This window comes from Eleutherodactylus coqui, chromosome 8, assembly GCF_035609145.1.
Source record: "Eleutherodactylus coqui strain aEleCoq1 chromosome 8, aEleCoq1.hap1, whole genome shotgun sequence".
Lineage (NCBI taxonomy): Eukaryota > Metazoa > Chordata > Amphibia > Anura > Eleutherodactylidae > Eleutherodactylus > Eleutherodactylus coqui.
In genome coordinates this window covers 209,410,468-209,437,812 of record NC_089844.1, presented here as the reverse complement: position 1 = coordinate 209,437,812, position 27,345 = coordinate 209,410,468, and the positions used below count along the sequence as shown (strand labels likewise).

Below are 27,345 nucleotides of genomic sequence, written 5' to 3'. Positions count from 1 at the left end.
TATTGTTTCACTTTTATTGTAACAGAAAATACAGCATTTCTGCCCCGAGTCTGTATGCAGGACAAAGAAATAAAAAAAACAGGTTCCCCATCATCAGAAATAACCAAGCCTATACTCGCCTCCTCTAGCTCCCCGCATCTTCCACACAGCATTCCCGTCGTCTGTGCCCAATCACAGAGCTCAGCACTTGAGCACCAGGTGCTGTGATTGGCTGCAGCAGCCTGTGACATCCCATAAATAGGCTGCTGTAGCCTGTAAACATTATGTCACAGGAGAGGCCTGGTGCTGTTGGTGTGGGAGGAGCGAGAAGTATAAGCTTTTTTCTTTAAAATGATGTTGCTCAGCCCCGTTAAGAGATTGTTTAATAGATTATAACTGGAAACCGGGATCCAAATGTGGTAACAGACATTCTGAAGGTGAACCACGAAGGTTGTTACTTTCTTCATTGCACACAACCAGAGGAGAAGACATTTTATTCTTGGGGAATTTTCAGATTTGCAAATGGCTTCAGCAGACCTGGAAGAGAAATTCTGTGTACAATGAACTTGTCATTTAAAGTACGTTTCAATAGGGGCTGGATAAAGGGCAGGAGCGTGGCAATGCCAGGACAGAGAGCGGAGGTGCCAAGCAGGAGCAAGCTCAAGGATGCTAAGGTCAGAATCTAGGAAAGTGACAAGAACCAGGCAGGATTAACAGGGGGCAAGGCAAAAGAGAAGATCAGGCCCTGGGGTGATGTCACAGCTAATCACCTATAAGAGACGAGCGAGCATACTCGCTAAGGGCAATTACTCGATCGAGCATTGCCCTTAGCGAGTACCTGCCCGCTCGGAAGAAAAGGTTCGGCTGCCGGCGCGGGTAAGAGGTGAGTTGCGGCAGGGGGGAGAGAGGGAGAAAGATCTCCCCTCCGTTCCTCCCTGCTCTCCCCCACCGCTTCCCGCTGGCAGCCGAGTCTTTTTTGCCGAGCGGGCAGGTACTCGCTAAGGTACTCGCCCATCTTCTGCCAGCCATAACTTCTTTGTTTTTTCATCGACAGTCATGTGCCGGCTCAGTTTTGCAGGATGGTCCTGCAATTTCTATTGGTATCATTTTTACTTTTTGATCGCTTTTTATTCAATTTTTTTCTTGGAGAAGGCGTGACCAATAAAAGAGCAACTAACATTTAGGACACCACGGAGGTCCTGCTGACCAGATATCGTTCCACCATGTGGGTGTGACTAGAGTGAGAATATCGAGCAAAAACTGGTGATTCAGCACAATTCTCCAAAACCAGTCAATTTACTACAGAAATTGAAGCTCAATTTCTCTTTTATTAATCAACCAGTACTACAGTTTACCAACCAGCCTTAGAATACGCGTTTCGGGGCAGGACCCCTTCATCAGTTCAGGTTAACAGTTTCTCCAGCCTGCTGGCCCATTAGACTTCCCACCGGTGTTCCCCAGTATTCTTTTCCTCACCATTACTCTCTATGGGAGGTCACACGCACAGCCTTCTGAAAAGACACAAGCTTGCTGTGTGTTTGCTGAATTACCCCGGAAACCCGGTAGGAATGGGGAACTGGGTGAGGAAGAAAAGAGGCTCCCTAGACTCCATGTCACCGAAACTATAAGCACCATAACTGAGCTAATGGTGCTTCTACTTGGTGACACAATGAAAAGAACACCTCATTCTGGGCTGGGATACTAGTTGGACAATGTGGATAATAAAGCTGCTTGGAATTACCCAACTATGGACATTTAAAAATCCTTTTTGGGGCATGGAAGTTGTGTTTGAAGTTGCCTTCAACTATTCTCAATGAGTTATGTCACAGCTCACTTCCTCCACTGCCCTGCACAGTGACCTCCACACAGGGAATGCCCAGAACATTGTCCATACCAGACAATATATTCTCTCCAAACGACAGGTTCCTTTGTATTTTTATGTTGTCATTTCTCTTTTTTGTTGCACTTGTATTATCTTGTATTTCGGGTGCGCCCTGATCTTAGCCCAGGAGTTCGCAGATTCCAAATACCAGCCAAAACTAATCTTTTTTCCCCTTTCTGTTCATTGGTGTAGGAGTGCCCATCGCAATAATAGGCAAACCAGAGGGAAAGTGCATAGTTCCCGTGATGCATTAGCATTAGGCTAGGACTATATAGTGGATTTGGTTACTACACGGGTAAGCTGGGGGCGGGGCCTTGTCTACCATTGTGGAGCATCCCCTCTTCTGGGAAGTGAGGAGACTGATTGCTGGAGTGTCAGGAGAGGAATGCTTTCTGATTCTTGTCTGATGTAGGATTTTGGCTGCTCACAGGCCTCGGTCGTCTTTGTTTCCTATTGGTGAAAGGTCCAGACTGCCAATGGCTGGTTCACTCCGGACTCTTCTTCTGGGAAGCCATGCTGTTGTGATGGATGCAGTATGTGGTGAAAGGTCTGAACTGCCGGCAGCTGGTTCACCCCGGACTCCTCTTCTGTGAAGCCATGCTGTTGTGATGGATGCAGTATGTGGTGAAAGGTCTGGACTGCCGGCGTCCGTTTTACCCCGGGCTCTTCTTCTGTGAAGCCATGCTGTTGTGATGGATGCAGTATGTGGTGCAAGGTCTGGACTGCCGGCGGCCGTTTTACCCCGGGCTCTTCTTCTGTGAAGCCATGCTGTTGTGATGGATGCAGTATGTGGTGCAAGGTCTGGACTGCCGGCGGCCGTTTTACCCCGGGCTCTTCTTCTGTGAAGCCATGCTGTTGTGATGGATGCAGTATGTGGTGAAAGGTCTGAACTGCCGGCAGCTGGTTCACCCCGGACTCCTCTTCTGGGAAGCCATGCTGTTGTGATGGATGCAGTATGTGGTGAAAGGTCCGGACTGCTGGCGGCCGGTTCACCCCGGACTCTTCTGGGAAGCCATGCTGTTGTGATGGATGCAGTATGTGGTGCAAGGTCTGGACTGCCGGCGGTCGGTTCACCCCGGACTCCTCTTCTGTGAAGCCATGCTGTTGTGATGGATGCAGTATGTGGTGAAAGGTCTGAACTGCCGGCAGCTGGTTCACCCCGGACTCCTCTTCTGTGAAGCCATGCTGTTGTGATGGATGCAGTATGTGGTGAAAGGTCTGGACTGCCGGCGTCCGTTTTACCCCGGGCTCTTCTTCTGTGAAGCCATGCTGTTGTGATGGATGCAGTATGTGGTGCAAGGTCTGGACTGCCGGCGGCCGTTTTACCCCGGGCTCCTCTTCTGTGAAGCCATGCTGTTGTGATGGATGCAGTATGTGGTGCAAGGTCTGGACTGCCGGCGGCCGTTTTACCCCGGGCTCTTCTTCTGTGAAGCCATGCTGTTGTGATGGATGCAGTATGTGGTGAAAGGTCTGAACTGCCGGCAGCTGGTTCACCCCGGACTCCTCTTCTGGGAAGCCATGCTGTTGTGATGGATGCAGTATGTGGTGAAAGGTCCGGACTGCTGGCGGCCGGTTCACCCCGGACTCTTCTTCTGGGAAGCCATGCTGTTGTGATGGATGCAGTATGTGGTGCAAGGTCTGGACTGCCGGCGGTCGGTTCACCCCGGACTCCTCTTCTGTGAAGCCATGCTGTTGTGATGGATGCAGTATGTGGTGAAAGGTCTGGACTGCCGGCAGCTGTTTTACCCCGGGCTCTTTTTCTGTGAAGCCATGCTGTTGTGATGGATGCAGTATGTGGTGAAAGGTCTGGACTGCTGGCGGCCGGTTCACTCCGGACTCTTCTTCTGGGAAGCCATGCTGTTGTGATGGATGCAGTATGTGGTGCAAGGTCTGGACTGCCGGAGGCTGGTTCACCCCGGACTCCTCTTCTGTGAAGCCATGCTGTTGTGATGCATGCAGTATGTGGTGAAAGGTCTGGACTGCCGGCGGCCGTTTTACCCCGGGCTCTTCTTCTGTGAAGCCATGCTGTTGTGATGGATGCAGTATGTGGTGAAAGGTCCGGACTGCAGGTGGCTGTTTTACCCCGGGCTCTTTTTCTGTGAAGCCATGCTGTTGTGATGGATGCAGTATGTGGTGAAAGGTCCGGACTGCCGGCAGCCGGTTCACCCCGGACTCCTCTTCTGTGAAGCCATGCTGTTGTGATGCATGCAGTATGTGGTGAAAGGTCTGGACTGCCGGCGGCCGTTTTACCCCGGGCTCTTCTTCTGTGAAGCCATGCTCTTGTGATGCATGCAGTATGTGGTGAAAGGTCCGGACTGCCGGCGGCCGGTTCACCCCAGTCTCTTCTTCTGGGAAGCTATGCTGTTGTGATGAATGCAGTATGGGGTTTAGCATTGTCTTCCCTGAAAGAGACATGTGGATGGGAGCAGATGTTCTACAACCTCATGTTGGCTCAGCACTGATAGTGCCTGTCAACATGTGTAAGCTGTCCATGCCACAGGCACTAGTGCCACCCCCGTACCATAACTGTGTGCTGATCAGCTGGATGGTCTTTCTGCTCCCAGGTCTACAGGACAAGGATGTCTGTGGTTTTTAAAGAATTTCAGATTTTAATCTCATCACAGAACAGTTCTCCATTTTGCCTCAGTCCATTCTAAATGGGCTTTGGCCCAGAGAAGACGCCGATGTTTCTGGACTGTGTTGATATCTGGTTTCCTTGTATGTTACAGATATAACGTACATCTGTGGATTGCACAACAAACTGTGTTGACAGATGATGATTTGTGGAAGTATTCCTGAGCCCATGCAGTGCTTTACATTACAGAATGATGCTTATTATTAATGTAGTGCTATCTGTGGGCCCGTAGATGTGGAGAAGCCAATGTTAACAGTGTGCCTTGTCCCTTGTGTGCATGATATGTACTGTAGATGGGGGTATTCAAAGTTCTTGTAATTTTACGTTGAGAAGCATTTTTCTGAAATTGCTCCACAATATTTAGACAGTTTTTCACAGATTGGTGACCTCTGACCATCTTTACTTCTGAGAGACTCGGCCTCTCTAACATGCTCTTTTTATACACAGTCATGTGACTTAGTAGAAAATTGACCCTCCGCCTGATTTGCATTAGTACCCGTTTTCCAGCTTTTTGTTACCATTGCCCCAACTTATGTAAGATGTGTTGCTGCCATCAATTTCTACATGCGTTATTTTTTAAATGGAATGAAATAAAGTCTCCCCTCCCCCTCTGATACGTGTTCTGTGTTCTTCTATGAGTAAAATATGGTTATATGAGGTTTCCAAATAATTGCATTCTTTTTTTCTTAACATTTATTTACATTTTACATAGGGTCATCACTTTTTTGGAATTGGGATTATAGGTGCGGTCAATGCTGCGTGTTCATTGTTTCATCTGTGTAATGCGGTTTTACAGCTGCTGGACCGATGACCGCTTCTCCTTAAAGGGGTTGTCCCGCGGCAGCAAGTGGGGTATACTCTTCTGTATGGCCATATTAATGCACTTTGTAATGTACATTGTGCATTAATTATGAGCCATACAGAAGTTATTCACTTACCTGTTCCGTTGCTGGCGTCCTCGTCTCCATGGTGCCGTCTAATTTTCAGCGTCTAATCGCCCGATTAGACGCGCTTGCGCAGTCCGGTCTTCTTCTCTTCTGAATGGGGCCGCTCGTGCCGGAGAGCGGCTCCGTGTAGCTCCGCCCCGTCACGTGCCGATTCCAGCCAATCAGGAGGCTGGAATCGGCAATGGACCGCACAGAAGACCTGCGGTCCACCGAGGGTGAAGATCCCAGCGGCCATCTTCACGAGGTAAGTAAGAAGTCACCGGAGCGCGGGGATTCAGGTAAGCACTGTCCGGTTTTCTTTTTTAACCAGTGCATCGGGTTTGTCTCGCGCCGAACGGGGGGGCTGTTGAAAAAAAAAAAAAAAACCCGTTTCGGCGCGGGACAACCCCTTTAAGTGTCATTCCAGTAAAAAACTGAAGTACTGCACTTTTTCAAACTTATTTTGTTAAAAATTCTGATCGAATCGCACCTTTAAGAAGAAGGTTTAGACATTTCCCGCGCCACATGTGAATTTGCAGCAAGCGGTCCTGTGGGTGGGCTGGACCATCTCTACAGGATGACGTACATCCACTGTCGCTCCTCTTGGCCAGTGCGCTGTGGGTGATGGAGGAAATGCCGTGTTGTGCGTGTGCTGGGGATCTCGGCTCAGCGCATCTGCAGTTTATCAAGCACTTGTGAAATGAACGGGAGTAATTCAGACTGTTACTCTTCAGGCCCAATAAGTGTTGTGGACGTCCGACCGTCCGCCCGCACGGACAATAAGACAGTCAGCTGAATGGCAGGGATCGGGATGCCCACTGCTCTGATATTTGGGTCATCAATAGAATCAAGTGACAAAACCCCTTAACACTGCGTGAAGACGGCAAATACGAAGTAGAACACAAGAATGTGTGAAGACAGCAAATACTAAGTAGAACACAAGAATCTTCCATCGGTTGCTTTACCTTTCTTAGGTTCAGCTCGCTCCTTTAGTTATCAGTTTCTCCACAACATCCTTCAAGCCGTTCTTCACTGCTATCTGCAGCGGCCTGCGGTTTAAGAGATTGGTAAGTACACAAGCCGACATACAGCTATCTTACCCACATAGCCCATGTGGACCCCAGCAAGCATCCGCGACTACATGTTGGCGTGGGCGGCAGATACTTCTAAGCCAAATGAAGGCTGATAGTGGAGACCAACCTAATAGCAGATGGTTTCGATTTATGGCATTGGGACAAATGCAGCTCACAGGTATTAACACCTTGAGGGTGCATTCACACGAACGTATATCGGCTCGGTTTTCACACCGAGCCGATATACGTCCTCCTCGTGTGCAAGGGGGGGGAGGATGGAAGAGCCAGGGGCAGGAACTGAGCTCCCGACCCCTCTCTGCCTCCTCTCCGCCCCTCTGCACTATTTGCAATGGGGAGAGGCAGGACGGGGGTGGGGCTAATTCGTGGAACCTTAGCCCCGCCCCCGTCCCGCCTCCTCTCATTACAAATAGTGCAGAGGGGGCGGGAGCCTCAGTTCCTGCCCCTGGCTCTTCCATCCCCCTCCCCCCTGCACACGAGGAGGATGTATATCGGCTCAGCGTGAAAACCAAGCCGATATACGTTCGTGTGAACGCACCCTTAGGTCCACAATGGGCTGCTTCTAAGGACATGACAATTTGGGGGGATTTTCATCTCCACTTTACGGAAGAATAACAAAATGATGGCTTCTGTAGACACGGCCATATAAGGGCTTGTGGCAAGCTATAGTTTGTATTGATACCACTTTAGTTGACTTAGATCTTACATTTGTTTTTTTTACTAACTTGTGGCTTCTGAATCCAAAAATGACCCCAGTTTTTCTCAAATCAACTTTTTAAAAAGCAGGATCCCCTCCATTTTTCTCAAACCATACAAAATTTACATACAATGGAAAATCCACTTAATTCCCTGAATGTAATGCTTATTTAAAGTTACCATGTACATAAGAAGGATTTATTGTCTTTGTACGTGAACTTGTGTAAGTAGTAGCAGTTAAGGTTAAAATGAACGCTTCTAGCTTGCCCTGGAGTGTTCAATCTGTGGACAATCTCGCCTGATGCTCCAACAATAGTCGGCCATCAATAGGACTCCAGAGAAACTGAATGGCCAAATGGGACGGCACCAATTATTGCCACGGTGGAGGACGACACACTTTAAGCTCCACTTTGAGCTATCGATGAACAGTCACCATTCATTTGAGTTGTAGATTGGATTTCCCAATTCCTCCATTAACCCCTTCCCGCAACAGGATGTACCGGTACGTCCTGGGGATAGCGCGGGATCACATAAGATCCAGCGCTATCCCGCAGCGGGAGCCGGCTGTCAGTCACAGCCAGCGTCCCGCTGCAACAGCGGGGGGGCATCGGAGATGCGACCCCCGCTGTTAACCCCTTCCCTGCCGCGTTCTAAGTAGATCGCGGCAGGGAAAGAGTTCACAGAGGGATCGCGCTCCCTCTGTGTCTCCGGCCGGAACTCGCGATGTCACTGGCGTCCTGTATTGCCTGTGCCTATAATCGCTGTATAAGCGATAAGGCATGGCAGAGCAGTAGCTCTGCCATGCCTTATAACAGCGATCATCAGTACAGTGCTGTAAGTCCCTCAGAGGGACTCAAATAGTATTAAAAAAAAGAAAAATGTTAAAAAAATGTAAAAACCCCCCTTTTTTATGCTTTTTCTAATATTAGCATAAAAAAAGGAAAAAAAAATTAAAACCCCACATATTTGGTATTGACGCGTCCGTAACGACGTGTACAAAAAGTTGAACACACTTTTTATTTTGTACGATAAAAAGCGTAAAAAACAACGCTAAAAAAGAGGCAAAATGCTAATTTTTAGCATTTTGCCTCCCAAAAAATGCAATAAAAGTGATCAAAAAAGCCGTACATTCCCCAAAATGGTACCAATAAAAACTACAGCTCGTCTCGCAAAAAAATAAGCCCTCACAGAGCTCCGTACATAGAAAAATTAAAAAGTTACAGGACTTTGAATGCAGCTATAGAGGAAAAAAAAGGTTTCCAAAAAAAAGGGGGTTTTATTGCAAAAAAGTGTAAAAACCTAAAAAAAATATATAACAATTTTGGTATCGTTGTTACCGTACCGACCCGCAGAAAAAATTTTGTGTGTCATTTATGCTGCATGATTAACGCTGTAAAAAAAAGAAAAAGAAATCTATGGCAGAATTGATGCGTTTTCTCTCCCTGTTATCATAAAAAAAAAAAAAAAAATTTTTACGATATTGTCTATGTACCCAAAAGTGGCACCGATAAAAACTACAGCTCGCCACGCAAAAAACAAGCCCTTATACGGCCGCGTCGACGGAAAAATAAAAAAGTTATGGCTTTTGAAAAATGGAGATGGAAAAATACCAAAAAAATCGCTTGGTCCTCAACGCCAAAATAGGCCGTGTCATTAAGGGGTTAAACCAAGTATGTTATGGCACAAAGCCACTGTCACTTCTTAAGTATTGCAGAAATGCAACTTCTCTGGATTGAAAGTAGGATGCCTTCGCTCCTTTTCCAAGCAAGTTGAATAGCTCTGCCAAGGCCTGTAGTCACTATTATAAGCAATAATACATTGCAGTACAGATATATTGCAGTGTATTATCAGAACACTGCAAGTTCAAGGTCCCTACAGAGACATAAAAAATGTAAACAAAAAAAAATAATGAAAACCCGATTCGTATCGTCACATAATTTATCTGTACAATAAATTGAAAACAGGGTTTGGCCCAAACAGCACATTCTATTTAAAAAAAAAAAGCAAAAAAAAAACCAGGCAAAATGCCTTTTTTGTTCATTTCACCTCCCAAAAAGAATGCAATAAAAGTGATCAAAAAAGCCGTATGTACCAATAAAAACTGCAGCTCGTCATGCAAAAAACAAGCCTCACAGAGCTCCGTCCATGAAAAAATAAAACCTTATGGAACGTTGAATGCAGCGATGCCGAAGATGATGAGCAGAAAGCATTGGGCTTCTTGCAGTGCCGCTGTCATAGCCAATTGTATCCACGTCTTTAAGAGCTTGATACAATTGACTGTTACGAATGAGGACCAGATTGATTCTACTCTTGAATGGGCTTCCCAGGCAAAGTGGACCCCGACACCCTGATCTGCCAGGTGTTGATGACGGCCAGGATAGACAAAAACAGTAATTATTAATTAGGTATATCTAATTACAGTTAATCTATTGTACTAGATTAAGAAATGCAGAAATAGTAGCTGTCACTTGCGTTTGCAAAGTCTTGTTTGCTGCATTGATGAGACTCTCGTCGTTTATCCTGTCAATGATGAATAAGGCGCAGCTTTCATGTCCCTGCAAGCAATAAGAATTGAGGTTGGAATAAAGGTCTGCTATATGATAGATAATATCAATGTATTTAAAGGGGTTGTCCCGTGGCAGCAAGTGGGGGTATACACCAATCAGGAGGCTGGAATCGGCACACGTGACGGGGTGGAGCTACGCGATGACGCGTACAAGGGGGCGGAGCCAGAACGCCGCTGCTGCCGGACCGAGCCGAAGGGAAAAGACCCATCTGCGCAAGCGCGTCTAGTCGGGCGATTAGACGCTGAAATTAGACAGCACCATGGCGACGGGGACGCTAGCAACGGAGCAGGTAAGTGAATAACTTCTGTATGGCTCATATTTAATGCACGATGTATATTACAAAGTGCATTAATATGGCCATACAGAAGTGCATAACCCCACTTGCTTTCGCGGGACAACCCCTTTAACTGGGAGAAATGCAAAGTCCTACGTCTTGGCAAGAAAAATGAAAAAAAAAAGCACATAGAGAATGGGAGAAATTGGGTTAAGCAGCATATATCAAAGACACTTGGGTATACTAATAGATCATAGACTGAACATGAGTAAGCAATGTGATGCAGCAGCCAAAAAGGCAAACACAATTCTGGGATGTATTAAGAGAAGCAGAGAGACTAGATCCCGGTAGGTCATTATCCCCTCTACTCTTCCTTAGTCAGACCTCATCTGCAATACTGTGTCCAGTTCTGGGCACCCCACTTTAAAAAAGACATGGACTTACAGCTGGCAAGTATTATTACTTAGTGGGACCACAGTACAGGCACTATTACCATAAGGAGACACTAGGAAGTTAATTGGGGGTTGCGAAAACAGGATGGGGGGAGTGTGCAGAAGTGAGTCATGGCTGCAAGAAATCTCAGTGGCAATCTGGTCCCAGAGAAAAGAAAACGGGGTGCAGATAAGTCTAAACAGACATGGCATCACCTCTGATCATTGTAGCTAATGCACTTGAACCGGTAACACGGTGTAGATTGGTACTGTAGGATAACTGCGGACCCACAATCAAGCTGGGATGCGTGTCTGAAACTGCCAATATGGAGAAGAAGTCTTGTTCCTGGTTCTGGTGCTGTGTTTATTTAATGAGCTTGAATCTAACAGTGTATTTATTTTTTTGACTTGCTGGTGTTTCCACCCTCCACTAACCGCCCTCATCCTGACATCTCCATCTCAGTGTGTGGCACCATAACTCCTAGACAACATGCCCGCTGCCTTGGAGTCATATTCGACTCCGATCTCTTCTTTACCTCCTACATCCAATCTCTGGCCCAAACATGTCAGCTGCACCTCAAGAACATCACAAGAATCCGCTCTTTTCTCACGGTGGACACGCTAAAAAAAGCTTACTGTTGCCCTCATCCACTCCCGCCTCGATTATTGCAACTTGTTGCTGATTGGCCTTCCCTGCTCCAGACTCTACCCTCTCCAATCCATCCTGAATGCGGCAGCCAGGCTCATCTTCCTGTCCAGCCGTTACTCGGACGCCTCTGCCCTGTGCCGGTCACTGCACTGGCTGCCCGTTAAATACAGAATTCAATTTAAACTTACTACCTTCATCCATAAAGCCCTGCTTCCATCACCAGAAGTCAGGTGACTGCTGCAGCCAATGAGAGGCTGCAGCATTATGTTCCCAAACACCTGGCATCACAGCACTCAGAATGTGAGCGCTGATGCCAGGAGAATGAGTGGTGATGCTGCAGCCTCTTATTGGCTGCAGCAGTCACCTGACTTCCCATGTCATCAGCTGTCACAACACTGGGACTACAGCGGGACTGCAGTGCTGGATCCTGACAGCTGCAGAGGAGTACAGATCTTGTCCGGTAACCCTTTGAACTGCTATTTAATGTGAATGACTTACTACATTGATGTTTGTGGCCACTGTTCCATGTGAACTGAGTATGGCAATATTTAAAGGGAACCTGTCACCATGTGTTTGCACTATTCAAGCCTTAGACAGAATGAACCCGAGCCAGGAATACACATTGCAAGGTTCTCTGTACATTCCTGTTTCAGAGGAGAGACCCATTAGTCCGTGATGACGGAAGAAAGAAGCTGGCAAGGCTCCACCCACTTGACTGCTCTGTGCTGTGTCAATATTCAAAGCATGTAGATTCTGAAAATTTTAGCATTTCATAATAACACAAAGAGCAACAGTGACATGTAAGGAGTTAAATAAAGGGAGAAGGGTCCTTTTATTTCCCCATGGACACATCTGCTACATAATGACAGGTTGCCATAACAACCCATTGGCAACTGGAGGTATATTATGCCTCTCAGGTCCAGTCAGAGGCATAATATACTGAAGTATTGCAGTGTATTATCCAAACCTAGAAAATGGCAATTACCTAGAAATGACTTCTAGCGGCCATCAGAGCCTGTCACCAACTATAGACTGTCTTGTAGCCAGTTTAGGTTCTACCAATTGACAAAAAGCATAGACCACCATAACACACAAATAACTTACTGCAATGCATGCCAAGTGAAGTGCTGTGTTGGAAAGATCATCTTTTGCAGTCAAATCCACTTTGTTCTCTTTAATTAGGATTTCTAAATTTGATGAAATAAAAGAAAAAGCAAAAGGTGTGATGAAGCGGTACGGTGCAGCGAAGAAACCGGACGTACACCCAAGAGTAGCTAAACTAAAGATAAGACAAGCAGTCTAGCTCAAAAACCAGTCCCCAACGACCTGCGACTTTACCAAGTCTTAGCAGAATCCCGCTTGCCATCATTATCCTCACTGCAGACATCATAGGAGGAGGCGACGCGATGCCTCTGAGAGGAAGAACATCAGGTGGTGCTCGGAGTTTGGGAGAGGAGAGCCCCATAACCAGTGTCGGATGTATCCTACTTGTCCCGCTAGCTAGTAGATTTTGAAGTCTGGTAACGCCATTCCTGCCATTTCTTTAGGCCGCTGTAGAGTTTCCATACGGAGTTTGGCCCTAGAGTTCCCCCATCTAAATGGTATTATTAGGGAGTTGGTTTTTTTGAAGAATTTCTGTGGTATGGGTGCTTCTGCGTGTTCTAGACAGTATAAGTACTTGGGGAGTATTATCATTTTAATGAGGTTAATTCTACCCGCTACAGACAGTGGCAAGGAGCTCCAGGATTTAAGTTTAAGGGGGTGATGTTTAGGTCTAGGCTTAGCATATGGTCTCTAGTAATCCAGATCCCTAGGTATTTAAATTGGGGGGTAACTTGCAGCTTACAATATAGGTCTCCCATCTGCCATCCTTCTGTTCTTAGGGGCATAAACACGGATTTCTGCCAATTTATACGTAGGCCTGAGAAGTTTCCAAACTCGTCTATTAGGGAGATAGCCAACGGGAGGGTATTTTTGGGGTCCGACATATACAGTATTATGTCGTCTGCGTATAATCCGACTCTGTCCTCTCTGGGTCCTATCAGAATGCCTCTATATGTGGTGTGCTTTCGGATTTTCAGGGCCAGGGGTTCTATTGCAATCGCAAACAGAAGGGGGCAGAGGGGGCAGCCCTGTCGGGTCCCCCTATGTAGTTGGAAGGAGGTGGAGGACAGACCGTTTACCACTACTTTAGCGGTCGGGGATTTATAGAGTATAGAGATCCACCTAATAAATGGGTCCAAACCTCCGCAAGATCTCCATCAGATATGGCCACTCTACCGAGTCAAACGCCTTGGCTGCGTCTAATGAGGCCAGGGCCCAGTCTGACCTCCACTTCCACCCCACCTTGCGTGATTACTTGCGTCCTTCTGATATTGTCTGATGTAGACATTCCGGGGATGAAACCTGTTTGGTCGGGGTGTTAGCTTCCAGCATCGATTCTGGTAGCTGGTTTTTGTCAAATATGTGTTCATATAGGGAGAGCAAGGGTGGTATTATTTCTTTCTTGTATTGTATATAGACTTCTATCGGTAGGCCATCTGTGCCCGAGGTTTTGTTTTTCGCCACGTCACTTAATGTTTCCTCAATCTCCTCCTCTGTAATTGGGGAGTCTAGTAGGGATTTATGAGTGTCCTGCAATTTTGGGAATGTTATGTCTGTCAGGTAGGCTTCCAGTTCTTCTGGCTGATAATCAGTCCGCGTTTGATATAGGTTGTCGTAGAATTGTTGGAATCTAATTAGGATCTCTTTTGGGTCTGTGAGTATATCTCCTTGGGCAGATTTTATTCTTAGGACGGATGGGGGGGGCGGTCTCCTGTCGAGCCATAAAGGCTAGTAGTTTGCTGGATTGGTTTCCTAGTTCAAAAAAGGATTGTCGAGTGTAAAGGAGGTTCCTCTGGGCTTTTTCTCTCAGGTATAATAAGTAATCTCTGCCAGTCTGTCTTCCATATCAATTAACTTATTTTGCAGCGCGGTAACGGTCCCCTCTAAGTCATAGTGGGCGTCGATGAGCTCATTATGCGATTTTACGAGCTCCTCCATTTTGTTCTCAGTATTATTCAATCTGTTGGTGACTTCTGAAATTGCCGCGTCTACGCGTTGGGACAGACCCCTCAGGTCAGCTTGTATTGTGTTTCTTAGGGCTAGTATCGCCTCTTTGATGTATGATTCTGAGGCCGGTTTATCAGATGCAGACAGATTATCAATTTCGCCTTCCGTTACAGGTTGGGATGTAATTATATCAGGGCTCTCTCCCTCCATAACGTCTGTCATTCTTTGCCTTTGCTTAGCTGGGCTGTTTGAGGCAGAGTGAGCTCCCTGTGTTGTCGCCGGCGCCATTTTGTTTTTTGAGCTGCGGCTTGTAGGGACCCTGGACTTTTGCTTATTCCCTGCTAAAGCCCCTTTCTCCTCTTGTCCTGCACCCATTGTCCCCTCCTGTCCTCTATCTTGATCCTCTCTGCTTGCGGGTATCGGGATCAGGGATTTGCGGAGGTCTCTTACCGGGGTTCCCGTTGCTGCTTCCGGAGCTCCCACCGCCGCCATTTCAGGGAGAGAGCCGCGCGGCGCAAAGAACTCCTCCAGGCGCGCCGGGGTCGCTTTAGAGGTCCTTCACGCTGCCGCCATGGTCCCAGGACGTTTACCTTGCAAAAGGTAGGTTTTGAGTGTCCACTGACTGCTGTAACTGTTGCTGAGAGTCGCCGCCGAGCGGAGCCTACACAAACGCTGCCGTCTCGGACTCACTCCAGGCCACGCCCCCAATCTCTGCCAGTCTGGAGCCATCTGTCTCTTTTAATGTCTGATGGGTCAGCAATGAACTCCTTCTCTAGTAGTTGGCATTGTTCTGCTTGGAGTTCTCCTTCTCGCGCAGAGGCTTTTTTTAATGAAGGAGATTGAGGATCTGAAGCAGCCTCTAAGATAGGACTTAAATGCTTCCCATACTAACATTTTGTCTGTATGCGCCTCGTGCGCCTCAAAATAAATTTGGATTTGGTCAGGTATGCGGTCATTGGGGCCGAGCAGTGCAAGCCAGCATGGGTGCACTTTTATTCTCTTGATAGTGGTCAGACCTTGGTTTTTGAGGATCATGCGGATTGGAGTATGGTCCGAGATCCCTCGAGGCAGGAATTCTATGGAGCTGATCTTAGGAAATAGTGAGGGGGACCGAATATGTAGTCTATTCGACTGACTGCGTGGTTATGGGCTGCGTGGCAAGTGAATTCCTGTATTTGCGGGTGAAATACGCGCCATAGGTCTAGCCAACCCGTCACCGAGATGATAGAGGCCAGGCGGGTCCTGCTCGTGTCCCCCTCCCTCAGAGCACCACCGCCGAATCTGTCCATAAGGGGGTCCATCACCAGATTCATGTCTCCCATGCATATTATTGTCGCATCTGGTGAGAATGCTGTAAATTGGACGCCATCTGCTAGAATAGCTGTTGTTGCTGGTGGTGGATTATAGCAGCACAGGAGGACATATGGGTCGTTGTTAATTTTGGATCTTACGAAAATGTATCTGCCCTCTGGGTCTCTCTTGATTTGTTCTACTTCCCATCTTAGTGTCCTCCTATTAACAGGGACACCCCCCTGGAGTAGGTTGTATGACATGAGTGAGCGGACCACTGCACCCACGGCTTCAGCAAAACTTTTGTAGTGTGAGGTGGGTCTCCTGCAGGCATAGTACGTGTGGTCGCCAGGAAGGAAAAAGAAGAAAGGGGGGGGGGGGGTTGGGGAGGGAACGGGAAGATGAAGGGGTAAGGGATAGGTATGGTGGTACGGGGGGGGGGGGGGGGGGGAAGTTATTAGCGTTGTTGCTGGTACTGAGGGAGAGGGTGGTCCACCATCATTTCCAGGTGGGGGAGGTGTTTTAGGCCGGGAAATGGTAGTGTTTGGTAATGATCTCGGTGCCATATCACGGTCTCATACATGGGCAAGGTGCAACTAGAGTATACTTTCTAACGAGCTTTGGGGTAACTTTTGTTGCATGTTTACTTGCTTATATTAGAGTCCCGGTACCTGTGAGGGAAAGGAAAGGCAGTTATGTATACATTACAGTCCTTCTGGTGGGCGTCTGGTAGCCAGCCACTCCCCTGCTTCGGTTGGCGTGGAGAAGAAACGTGTGCAATCTCCATCTATCACCCGTAGTCGCGCCGGATACATCATGGAGTATGGAAGTTGCAGGTCTCGCAGCTGCTTTTTAATTCCGATGAATGACGCCCGTTGTTTCTGGAGGTCGGCTGAGAAATCAGGGAAGATGGATATTGCGGCGTTGTCGTGTCGCAGGGGGCCTCCTTTTTTGGCAGCTTGTAGGATTATGTCTCTATCTCGGGAGTTGAGTAGTTTCGCCAGCAGGGGTCTAGGTGGTGCTCTTGGTATAGGCGGCTTCATAGGCACCCGATGGGCTCTTTCAATCACGAAGACTTGTGATAGTCCGGCATTTGGGAGGGGTTCGCGGAGCCATTTTTCTATGAATTCTTCAGGTCTCTGTCCTTCAGCTCGCTCTGGAAGACCCACTATACGCAAGTTATTCCGTCGTGAGCGGTTTTCGAGGTCGTCCGCTTTTTGTCTCCAGTACTCAGCTTTTTGTGTGAGGTCACGTATTGCGGCCGACATTGGAGGGACGGTGTCATCTAGCGTAGAGATTCTGTCTTCAGTGCTTTTAACTCGTTCTCTCAGGTTTTGAAGGTCTTGCCTTAATAGGCTTACGTCCATTTTTACTTCGTCGATCTTTCCCGTGAGAGTGGTCGTGGATGTCTGTATTGCGGATAGGAGCTGATCAGATAGCTGCTGTAGGGTTTGAACTGTGCCCTCGGGTGGGCCTGGGCTGGTGTCTTTCGCCGTTGATGTTCCTGCTGTGGCGAGTTCAGGACCAGAGTCTTTGCGGGACTCCCCCCTAGCAAACGCTTTTAGTTTGTCAACTGACGAGTTCTGCCTGGTGGGTCCCATAGTGGGTCTTTTTTGCTGTTTTGTTTTCCTTATATTGGATGGCTCTGCAGGGTATTGGGTTCCCAGTAGGGGGCCTATAAAGGGCTCTGCTCTGCTGTGTGGTCTCTTTGAAGCGTGTACCTTATGGTGTCTGTGTCTGGTGTTTCACTGCTTAGGAGATCACTGTGGCTGCTTTTTAGTGCTTGTTGTGCCTTCTGTAGCACCTTTGGCTTGGATGTGGAGTACACACACCAGAAGGCTCTTTCCCTTATTTCCCCTCTTTTTCTTCTCTGGATGGCTGCTGGTTATGCTGGCTCCTCTATGTATCAGGAGTTAGTGGCTGCACTTTTAAGATAGCTGCAGCGTAGTGGTGCCAGCAAGTGTCCCTTTCCAGGGGTATACACTCTGCCTCTCTCCCTCTGCTTTGGACGTGCAGCTTCCCCCTCTGCCCCCCCGCGGTTTGTGGCGGGAAGGAGCGCGGCTCCTACTCACAGCGCTGTGCAGGGGCTCCGGCTCAGCCTCTCTCTCCTCCATTCTGCCGCTCACCCTGCTCCGGTCTCGGCGCTGCCTGCCCGGTCTGGGAGTCTCCCCGGCTGCCTCCCCCAGTTGCTTTTTCGCCCGGCGGTTGGCGACGCTCTCAAAATGGCAGCGGTCGCGGAGTCGCGGGCCCGCCGCCCGCGTTACCTCGGTCGTGTGTGCCGCGCGGGTGCTGCAGGTGGCTCCATTTGCTCCCCCTCTGCTTCAGGGGGTGTTTGGATGGGTTTTGGGGCCCTCAGGATGAATCAGGATGACCGGTAAATCGGCTTGACCGGGAGCTCCTCTCACATGCGGCCGGTCTCTCTGGCTGCTTGGCCACGCCCCCCTAAAAATGCTTTTTTAGTGTGCTAAAGTAGTGAAAAATAAAAATCTCTATAAACTTGGTGTCGCAGTAATCGTTCCGATCAGATAAGAAAATTACGAATGGTGAACACTGTAAAAACAAAACCCAAAACAATAGCAGAATTTTTGGGAGAGAGAGGTGGGGAGTGTTTCATCTCCCACCAAAAAAATGTAATAAAGGTTATAGAACACATTATATGGACCTCAGAGTAGGGCCATTAAAATATACAACTCATTCCCCAAAAACAAGCCCTCATACAGCTATGTCCACAGGTTATGGCTCTTGTAATAAAAATGACTTGGTTCTTAAGGCAACTAAATAGGCTGGTCACTAAGGGGTTAAATAAAATCTGGATCTGGGAGAAGCGTGGTACCCACCTGCAGCATGTAAGTGGCCATTTTCCACAGCAGTCATAAAAGGTGTCTTTCCTGAAAGGTCAGCAGTATTCACATCGGCATTAAAACGTAGGAGGAGTTGTAGACATTCCAGGTGATCTGTGAAGGCGGCAGCGTGGAGGGGGGTCCTCGGGGGAGGAGACAAGAAAAAGGAAAGGTTTTACAATTTATAAACAGAAGAGAAAAGCTGGAATTATGTAGCCTATTCCGTAACCTAGGTGATTAAGTCACATGTGACTTAATTGACTGCAGGACTCAGCACAAATGAAGATTTTGTCAATTAGTGAAGATTTGTTGTGTTTTTAACTGTGGAATGTGTTCTGCAAAATGTTTTGTGTACTTTCTTGTGTTTTTTACGCAGATTTTAATTGCAGAATTACATCTCCTGTATGTTAGGACTGCTACGGAGGGGAATCAGGTTGTCTTCAGAGAGGGCACTGATGGTGGCCATGTTCATGTCTGGAGACCTAGTGGTGAGCGACTCAATCCTGCCTTTGCTGTGGAGCGGCACACTGCCCCTTGCTGATGTGATGGTCTGGAGGCCATCACATATGACAGTCGGTCCCCCTAGTAGTGGTACGAGGGACAATGACAGCTCAGCGATATGTTCAGGACATCCTGCAGCCACATGTGTTCCTCTCATGGCGGCTTCCAAGAGGCAGCAGGATAATGTTCGGCCGCGCACACAAGGGGGTCACAGGAAGCCCCCACAACATTGTCACACTTCTGTGGCCTGCCCAGTCACCAGATTTATCATCAATAGAAAATGCATGGGACCATCTGGGACGCCAACTTCAACAGCCTATAACTTTGCATGATCTAGAGGCTCAGTTACAGCAAATGTGGAGCGATCTGCTATATGATACCATATGGAAAGTGTATGACTCCATTCCCCCCTGTATTACATCTTGCATCCAAGGTAGAGGCCCCCCCACGGGGTACTAGAGCCTCCCTTCAACGGGTCCGTTTTCCGCAATAAATGATCTTTTTGCTTTGCTATTGTAACCACTTACTTATATCAATGTTACAAATCACACTTTGAAAGTTTCATACCATTCCGACAACTCCTTCTAGGGGAGGGATTTCTTTTGACAAGGAGTCTTATATCTATCATAAAGTCACAGAATCAGAGTTAGTAGGGACCTCCACGGTCATCGGGTCCAACCCCCTGCTCAATGCAGGCTTCATTAAATCCTAGACAAATGTCTGTCCAGACTATGAAGACTTATACTGAAGGAAAACTCCCCACCTCCCGTGGTAACCTGTTCCACTCATTGATCCCCCTCACTGTCTAATATCTAATTTGTGTCTCTTCCCTTTCAGTTTCATCCCATTGCTTCTAGTCTTTCCTTGTGCAGATAATAATAATAATAAACTTTATTTGTATAGCGCCAACATATTCCGATGAGAATAGGGCTGATCCCTCTGCAGTGTGACAGCCCTTCAGATATTTGTAGACGGCTATTAAGTCTCCTCTCAGCCTTCTCTTCTGCAAGCTAAACATCCCTAGATCCTTTAACTGTTCCTCATAAGACATGGTTTGCTGACCATCCTGGTAACTCTTTTTTGAACTTGCTCTAGTTTATTGAGGTCTTTTTTAAATTGGGGTGCCCAGAACTGGACACAGTATTCCAGATGAGGTCTGACTAAGGAAATATAGAGTCAGATAATGACCTCACGTGATCTAGACTTTATGCTTCTCTTGATACATCGCAGAATTGGGTATACTAACCAGAAACTGAACATGAGTCAATAATATGATGCAGCAGCAAAAAAAGACAAACACAAGTCTTTTTCACATGTGGTGCCTCTTAGCCTAATTTCTCCCATTCTGCGTTTGCGTTTTTCAATTCTTTTGCCCCGATGTAGTACTTTGCATTTCTCCTTGTTAAATACCATTCTGTTAGTCACTGCCCACTTGTCAAGCTTATCTAGATCTTTTTGAATACTCTCTCTTCTCTAGTGTTAGCCATCCCTCCTAGCTTTGTGTAACTGGCAAATTTGATCAGTTTCTCCTCAATTCCCTCTTCCAGATCATATATAAAAATGCTGACCAACACTGGGCCTAGGACAGAGCCTTGTGGTACGCCACTTGATACATTCTTTTAGTAGGATGTGTAGCCATTTATGACCACTCTGAGTACGATCACTCAACCAGTTGTGAATCCACTAAACCGTTACCTAGTTGATTCCATATTTTGTTATTTTTTCAATAAGGATGGTATGCGATGCTTTGTCAAATGCTTTACTAAAATCAAGATATACTATATCTACTGCATATTCCTGATCGACCCAGTTGGTGATTCTGTCATAGAAGGAAATTAGATTAGTCTGCATGTGTTAGGACTGCTACCCATGGCTGCCGCCCTCTTGCTGTTCCAGGTAGAAGCGGGCGTCACTCTGCTCCTTATGTATAAATATACTCTTTTCTTCCACTGTGTTTGAGCAATGCACTAGTTAACCCTGTTCAGCGCTCACAGCCCAACTGCAGCTTAATTGGTAATTACCTCTCTATTTAGCTGAGCTGGGAATCCTCCATCTTTGCCTCAGTATTGTTGTGCGTTTGTTTCAGACACCCAGCACATCTAGGTCACCTGTCTCAGATACAGGATCAAATAGACAGAATAGTCCTATTTGTTCATTCTGTATGTTCTTTGCCTTGTGCTTTAGTCTGTGTGCGTTTGTCCATTTCCTTCCAGTCTGTGCATTCTTCCCATCACTGTGGTAAGTCAGTCCTGTTCTGTGTACCCTGTGTTCAGTTCATCATCCCTGTGTCCTATTAGGGATAGTTAGCCCAGTGGTTCCAATGTGGGGTCATTCTGATCAGGATGCCTACCCTGCTTTTAGGCAGGTGTCTTCCCACCTTCCTGATTAGCTAAGGGCAAGATTCCCCATCTGAGAGTACCTTGCAACTGGGGTCAGCTGCCAGCCACACCAGGTCTGGTCCAAAAGCCAAGCTCGTTGGTTAGCAGTGGGTCCACTTTCACTATCTGTAATTGCATGACTTGTTTGTTACAAACTCATGCTGGCTCTGGTTAATTACTACCTTTTCCTTCAAGGTCTTACATACATGCTTTTTATTAATTTATACAATGATCTTTCCCGGTATAGAAGTCAGGCTCACAGGTATGTAGTTTCCTGGGACCACCTCCTTTCCTTTTTAAAAGATAGGGACATTTGCCCTTCTCCAATCTTCTGGGAAATTTCAAAGATTACGGTGAGTTGTTCAGCAATTACATCTTCTGCTTCCTTCAGTCTCCTAGGATGTAATTCATCTGGACCTGGAGACTTGGATTCATGTAAGTTATCTAAGTGTTCCCTCACCAGATCTCTGTTTATAGTTAGCCTGCATTCTTTTTTTTTCTTCATTAGCACAGGGAAGATCAGCTGATGTTACATTTACTTTCTGAGAGAAAACCGATGCAAAATAGGAATGTTAAAGTTTGGCCTTCTCAACATCATTTGTAGCCAATTCACTATTTTCAACCTATAAACATTCTATATTTTCTTTGACATTTCTTTTGACGAAGCCCCAAAATCTTGTTTGTATTCCTTTTGGCCTCTGTTGCAAACCTCAATTCATTATCAGCTTTAACTATTCTGACACTTGCCCTACAGTTTCTGCAAACTGCATTAAAGTCTTCTTTAGATATTCCCCCCTCTTTCCAGGTGATAGAACTTGCACACATGTTAAAAAAGAAGAAAATATGTTTGTGTTCATCCATCCTGGTCTCTTTAAAGGCTTCCCCTTTAAATTAAAGACTTACCTCCCCTTCTTGTCTTTGCAGTTAACAATGCTTGCATTGATTGATCCAATTAGCAATGCTGCGCAGTTCTCATGATTATTAATTCTGTAGAAAATGACACATTTTAGACATAAGGAAAACAAAATCCACGAGTGCTAGAGCAGGTACATGGAGCAAAAGGTTTAAATGTCCTAAAATGAACTTGGCAATATTGATACTTGGGGCAAACGTTACTTTTGTACAAACACGTCTGTATCATGCATTAATGGAAAAAAAAAAGGTTTGGTCCGGTGTTAGCAAAATGTGATTGTTCTCAGTAAGAGAAACCAAGTAATCTTGCAGATATGATACCTTTTAATGAATAACAGGAATACATAATGTTATTTCGATGAAGATGGGTGTCCCCTCTGACTTTGTATGTTGTATTTGTGCCCCAACCAAACCAGCTTCATCAGCCTGATAAAGGGTCGATAGAAGAACCCGAAAGCTCGCTGTAACATCATGTATTTCTGTTAGCCATTAAATAGGTATCATATCTACAAGATTACTCGGTTGCTCTTACTGAGAACAATCATATCATGCATTAATGTAACGTGTAAAAAGCCAGAAATGTTTCTGAACATAAAGTGGTTAACCCCTTCAGGACACAGCCTAGTTCAATACTTAAGGATACAATGATTTATTTTTTTTTATTTTCATCTCCACTTTTCAAAAGCCTTAAGGTCCATTTACACGAGACGAATGTCGAGCAAACTATGCCCGAGACTCGTCTCCACATGTCCGTGCTGTCACATGGGAGCTAGTATTACTCTCCTCTCGCTCCCCCGCCCTTCTCCATTGACTTTACTACTGAACGACCGCTGTTTTAACGGCTGCTATTTACACTGAACACTGAGTGAGGAGCTGATCGTCTATCGTTTATACTGCATAAATGAAAGATGATGAGCTCATCGTTCAGTGTAAATAGTGGCCGTTCAGTACTGAACGGCCGCAGTATTAAGTCAATGGAGAGCGGTGGGGGAGCGAGAGGAGAGAAATCTCCATCAGCGGGGTTTTCAAGCCCGGCCAATATACGCTGCCCCTCTGATGCATTGGCTTACAATGCATCAGTGCACAGGGGTGTATTTCCGCTACGTAAAAGGCAGCAGCTGCATAGACTCCTATGGGAGCCTATGTTAGCTGCCGGAGAATGGAGGTGGGAGGAAATTTAGCAGCGTGACTGCTAAATTCCCACCCCCTTCTCCTCTCCGCCTCTTGCCGCTGATTGCAATTGCTGGCTGCAAGCAAGGGGCGGGAGCTTAGCTCCTCCCCCTCCCATTGTAAATGGCCGGAGGGGGGAGAGAGGTGGTGAGCTGACGAGGAGGAGGGAATGAGGGATGTCTCCCCAGGCCCCATGGCATTGCAGCCTCAACGTATATGCACCGGACCCTTTGCCGTTCAGGCATTTTTACGGTGCCAGCGTTTAAAATGAAAACTACAACTCCTCCCTCAAACAAGCCCCTATGTAGCTATGTCACTGTAAAAATATATATGCTTTTTGGAAAATGGTAGGAAAAAATAAACACAAAAAGGGCTGCAGCGGGAAAGGGTTAATCCTGTATATTGTAAGTGATATTGGAACAAATACTGATAAACCTCCTATTGTAGAAGTAGCACATTACAAATACTTACACCGCACAATGCAGAGGAGAGAAAACGTTTCCAGTGAAATGACGGAATGATCGTTGCTCCAGAAGCACCTCCAAGCAGCCTTCATGCCCTACAAGTAATACAGCAGGTTATTGTAACCAAAGCAAGGAGTGAATCCTAATTAATTAGTGTCACCTGCAGCCAAGGCGGAGTCCAGGTTGGGTCATAGCTCTCTGTGGAGCTTTCCAACAGAGAATAATGTCTGGCTACCCGAAAATGGTATTGGGGAGTATCCCACAGTGGAAACATTCTCTGTAAGCCCTTCTCATTCCTGGGTGTGAGGGGTTAATTCAGGTTTATGCCTTTAAATTGATAAGTGTATTTTACAGAATACTTATGTGTTTATAATTTGCGTCGTCTTCTGCTAAAGGTTTAAGCTTATACGTGTAAGGGCCGACGCTTTAATAATAGACTACAGCGACTCCATTTTGTATCTCTTTGCTTGTTTTGCTTTAATACATGTATCTGTATTAAATTTCACCTTTTACCTAGAAAGATGTTAAATTCCAATTATAATGACCTTGGATATGTTCACATATGTCTTATCAGCTTTTCTTTCTCTCATGTCTCCTTTCCCTTGAGAAAGCTCACTCCCTTCTAGTAAGAAGCGTCCAGGAACATTTTGTTTTGATACAGTTGTCACCGGACATTGATGTATTGCTCATGTAGGAGACTTCTTTGAAAGATGTGTATTGCTAATTAAAATCTGCAGATGTTATGTAGCCTTGGGCATGCGCAGTAATCAAATCAATACGTCAGCAAACCTTTCCTATATCATCTGTAACTTTGAATAAACTTTCACTTCACTCATGGCATTCCCATCGTGCATGTGGCTGTCCATTTGTGTCGTCTGAGTACTCACCCCTAAAGACCAATTTGGAAGCAGACAGCATCAGCTCAACGGTCTCAGTTTGACCCCCCACATGGGTGTGAATGTGCGTCCTGGATGGAGAGCAGTTCTTGCCCCAGGGTGACTGACAGCATCACTCCTCAAAAGCGGGGATAGGCGAGAACACCGATCCCTGCCATTAACCCCTTACATGCTGTGATTAATGTTGATCACAGCATTTAAAGGGTTCACAAAGGAAGAACACTCCCACTGTGATGTAATCCACCCTCCACCATGTAATCATGGAGGGCCGATGGGATTGCCATGAGAACCGGACGGCAGACAATTGCCATGGCTTGTGATCGCTATGATTAGCGATAATTCATTGCAGAACAAAAGTACTGTGGTGTATTATCAGAGAAATATTAGCATCACAGGTTCAAGTCTCCTACAGCGACATAAAAATGTAAAAATAAAAAGGACCAAAAAAAAAAAAAAACCTTCTCTGCGTACAGGTATGGTATCATGAAGACCTGTACAATAAATGTAACATACTATTCATCCAGCACGGCAAATACTATAAAAAAAATAAAAATTAAAATATTTTCATTTCGCCTTCTAAAAAACACAATAAAATTGATCAAAAAAAAGCTGCATGTAACCCAAAATGGTACTAATAAAAAACTACAGCTCATCAGTCAAAGAACAAGGTCTTCACAGAACTCCGTCAATGGAAAATTAAAAAAAGGTATGGGATAGGATTGGGAAAGGTAAAGGTATAAAGAATATTAAAAAAAAGGGGTTTTATTGTGCAAACTTGAAAAAGTCTAAAAACACACACATTTATTATATATATATTTATTAGTATTGTCGTAATTGTATTAAACTACAGAAAAAAAATATTGAGTCATTTATGCTGCATGACTAATGCTGTAAATATAAGCCAAAAAAAGCAATGGCAGAATTGATGTTTTTTTTCTCCCGCCCCACAAAAGCAAAAAGGAACAAATGTTATGCAATATATTATATGTACCGAAAAAAAAGATACCAATAAAAACTACAGCTCGCCATGCAAAAAACAAGCCCTCATGCGACCGTGTTGATGGAAAAATCAAAACGTTATGGCTTTTGAAAGCTGGAAATGTAAATCCCTCCAAAATAGTTGCCAAGATAGGCCGTGTCACTAAGGGGTTAAAGGGGTTTCCCATGAAATTCAATAGCAGAGCACAGCAGTAGTGGTGGCCTACTGGAAGACATGCGCTCCTGAGATCCCCCCCACTAGATGAAGAGCATTAAATCTGTACGCATTGGCCACCTTCTCTTCATAGTGGAGGTTTCCCTAGCAGCGAGCTGTAAACAAGAAGAGAGGATACACAGGAATATCCGGAGAATGGGGCAGCTGTGAAATAATCTTAGGGGTTAGTGCATTGTTTTGACATTTGAAAAACCCTGAAATGGGATTTCTGAGATGGAAATACCATGAGGGGTTCTCACGAATGCATGCAAACTTACATCCTATGGATGGCGTGACCTCAGAAGTAGACTGTGACTGACAGCCGGCCGGTGAGAACAGTGATCCCCGACATTAGCCCCTTACATGCTGCGATCAACGTTGATCGTGGCATGTAAAAGGTTCACAGAGTGGGACGTGGTCAGGTGTGGTGCTGAGAGGAGGCATGGAGACCTGGCTCCTCTGATTTATTCGTAATTTGGATGCTATTTGCCCGTTATCAGACACGGATCCCCCTGTGAGTAACTAGATCCCCTGCCCTGCGCTCTTCTTCACACTTTGAAGCGGCGTCCAGGGATGTCCAACATCTGGCTTTCCTGAGGCTGAGCCAGAACAACCGCAGCCTACAACATCTTGCAGCAGCGTCTGATAGACACGGACCCACAGCCTCCTGAGGATCGCAAAAGTCTTCTGGCGGATGCTTGGTTCCCGACTGTTGGAGCCTACGGTCCACCAAGCTAAAGCACTCCGGGTATAGCAGCTCTGCCACAAGGGACACATGGAGAAGCTGTCCTAGCAGCATCCAAAGCATGGTCAATTGCAGCAGAATTTGTTAACTCTGATTAATGAGTCGAAAATGTATGAAATCTACAGCTCCAAGGAAGATTACGGATTTTTTCCTTCTGACTCTCATAGTGCTACTAGAGTTACTGAGAAGTACGACCAGAGCTCTGACCCAGCTAAGGTTGTAACGGCAACCCAAGAAAGTCATTCTCCCTCACAACAATCTCATATCAATAGCTCTTCATCACCTGCAGCAGAAGAACACAATCTAGCCACCAGAGAAATTACTAAATGAAGGCTTTTCTTACAAAGAAAAATATCCAAGCCGCCTACGTTTGGCCAAAATCTACATTAAGTCTGCCAAAAGTATGTGGGAGAACGTGTTATCGTCTGATGAGACCAAGTTTGAACTTTCTCGCCATAATTTCAAAAAGTATGTTTGATGCAAAGCCAACACTGCGCATCCCCAGAAGAACACCAGACCCGCAGTGAAGAGGGTCGGGGCAGCATTATACTTTGGGACTGTTTTCCTGTTGCTGTAATAGGCTTTAGTCAAGGTGGAGGGAATTATGACCAGTTCCAAATATCAGTCCATTTTAGTACAAAACCTTCAGCTGAAGATGAAGTTCACCTTTCAGCATGACACCAACCCAAAGCAGACCTCCAAACGAACAAAAGAATGGCTTCGCCAGAAGAAGATCAAAGTTTTGGAATGGCCCAGCCAGAGCCCAGCCGTGAATC

At 46.2% G+C, this 27,345-nt stretch overlaps 1 protein-coding gene across 2 annotated transcripts in view; it reads right to left on the bottom strand.

Annotated features, from left to right (window-relative positions):
* Positions 1 to 27,345, bottom strand: part of ANKRD44 (ankyrin repeat domain 44) — a 152,661-nt gene continuing 125,316 nt past the window's right edge. For both annotated transcript variants that reach the window (XM_066577276.1, XM_066577277.1), the window contains 7 exons: positions 23,744 to 23,831; positions 22,094 to 22,177; positions 18,309 to 18,454; positions 12,235 to 12,317; positions 9,682 to 9,764; positions 6,388 to 6,471; positions 1 to 516 (listed from right to left, as the gene is read on the bottom strand). In XM_066577276.1, the coding sequence (XP_066433373.1) occupies positions 6,399 to 6,471; positions 9,682 to 9,764; positions 12,235 to 12,317; positions 18,309 to 18,454; positions 22,094 to 22,177; positions 23,744 to 23,831 (557 nt within the window). In that variant the 3' untranslated portion in view covers positions 1 to 516; positions 6,388 to 6,398. The remainder of the gene's footprint in view (positions 517 to 6,387; positions 6,472 to 9,681; positions 9,765 to 12,234; positions 12,318 to 18,308; positions 18,455 to 22,093; positions 22,178 to 23,743; positions 23,832 to 27,345) is intronic.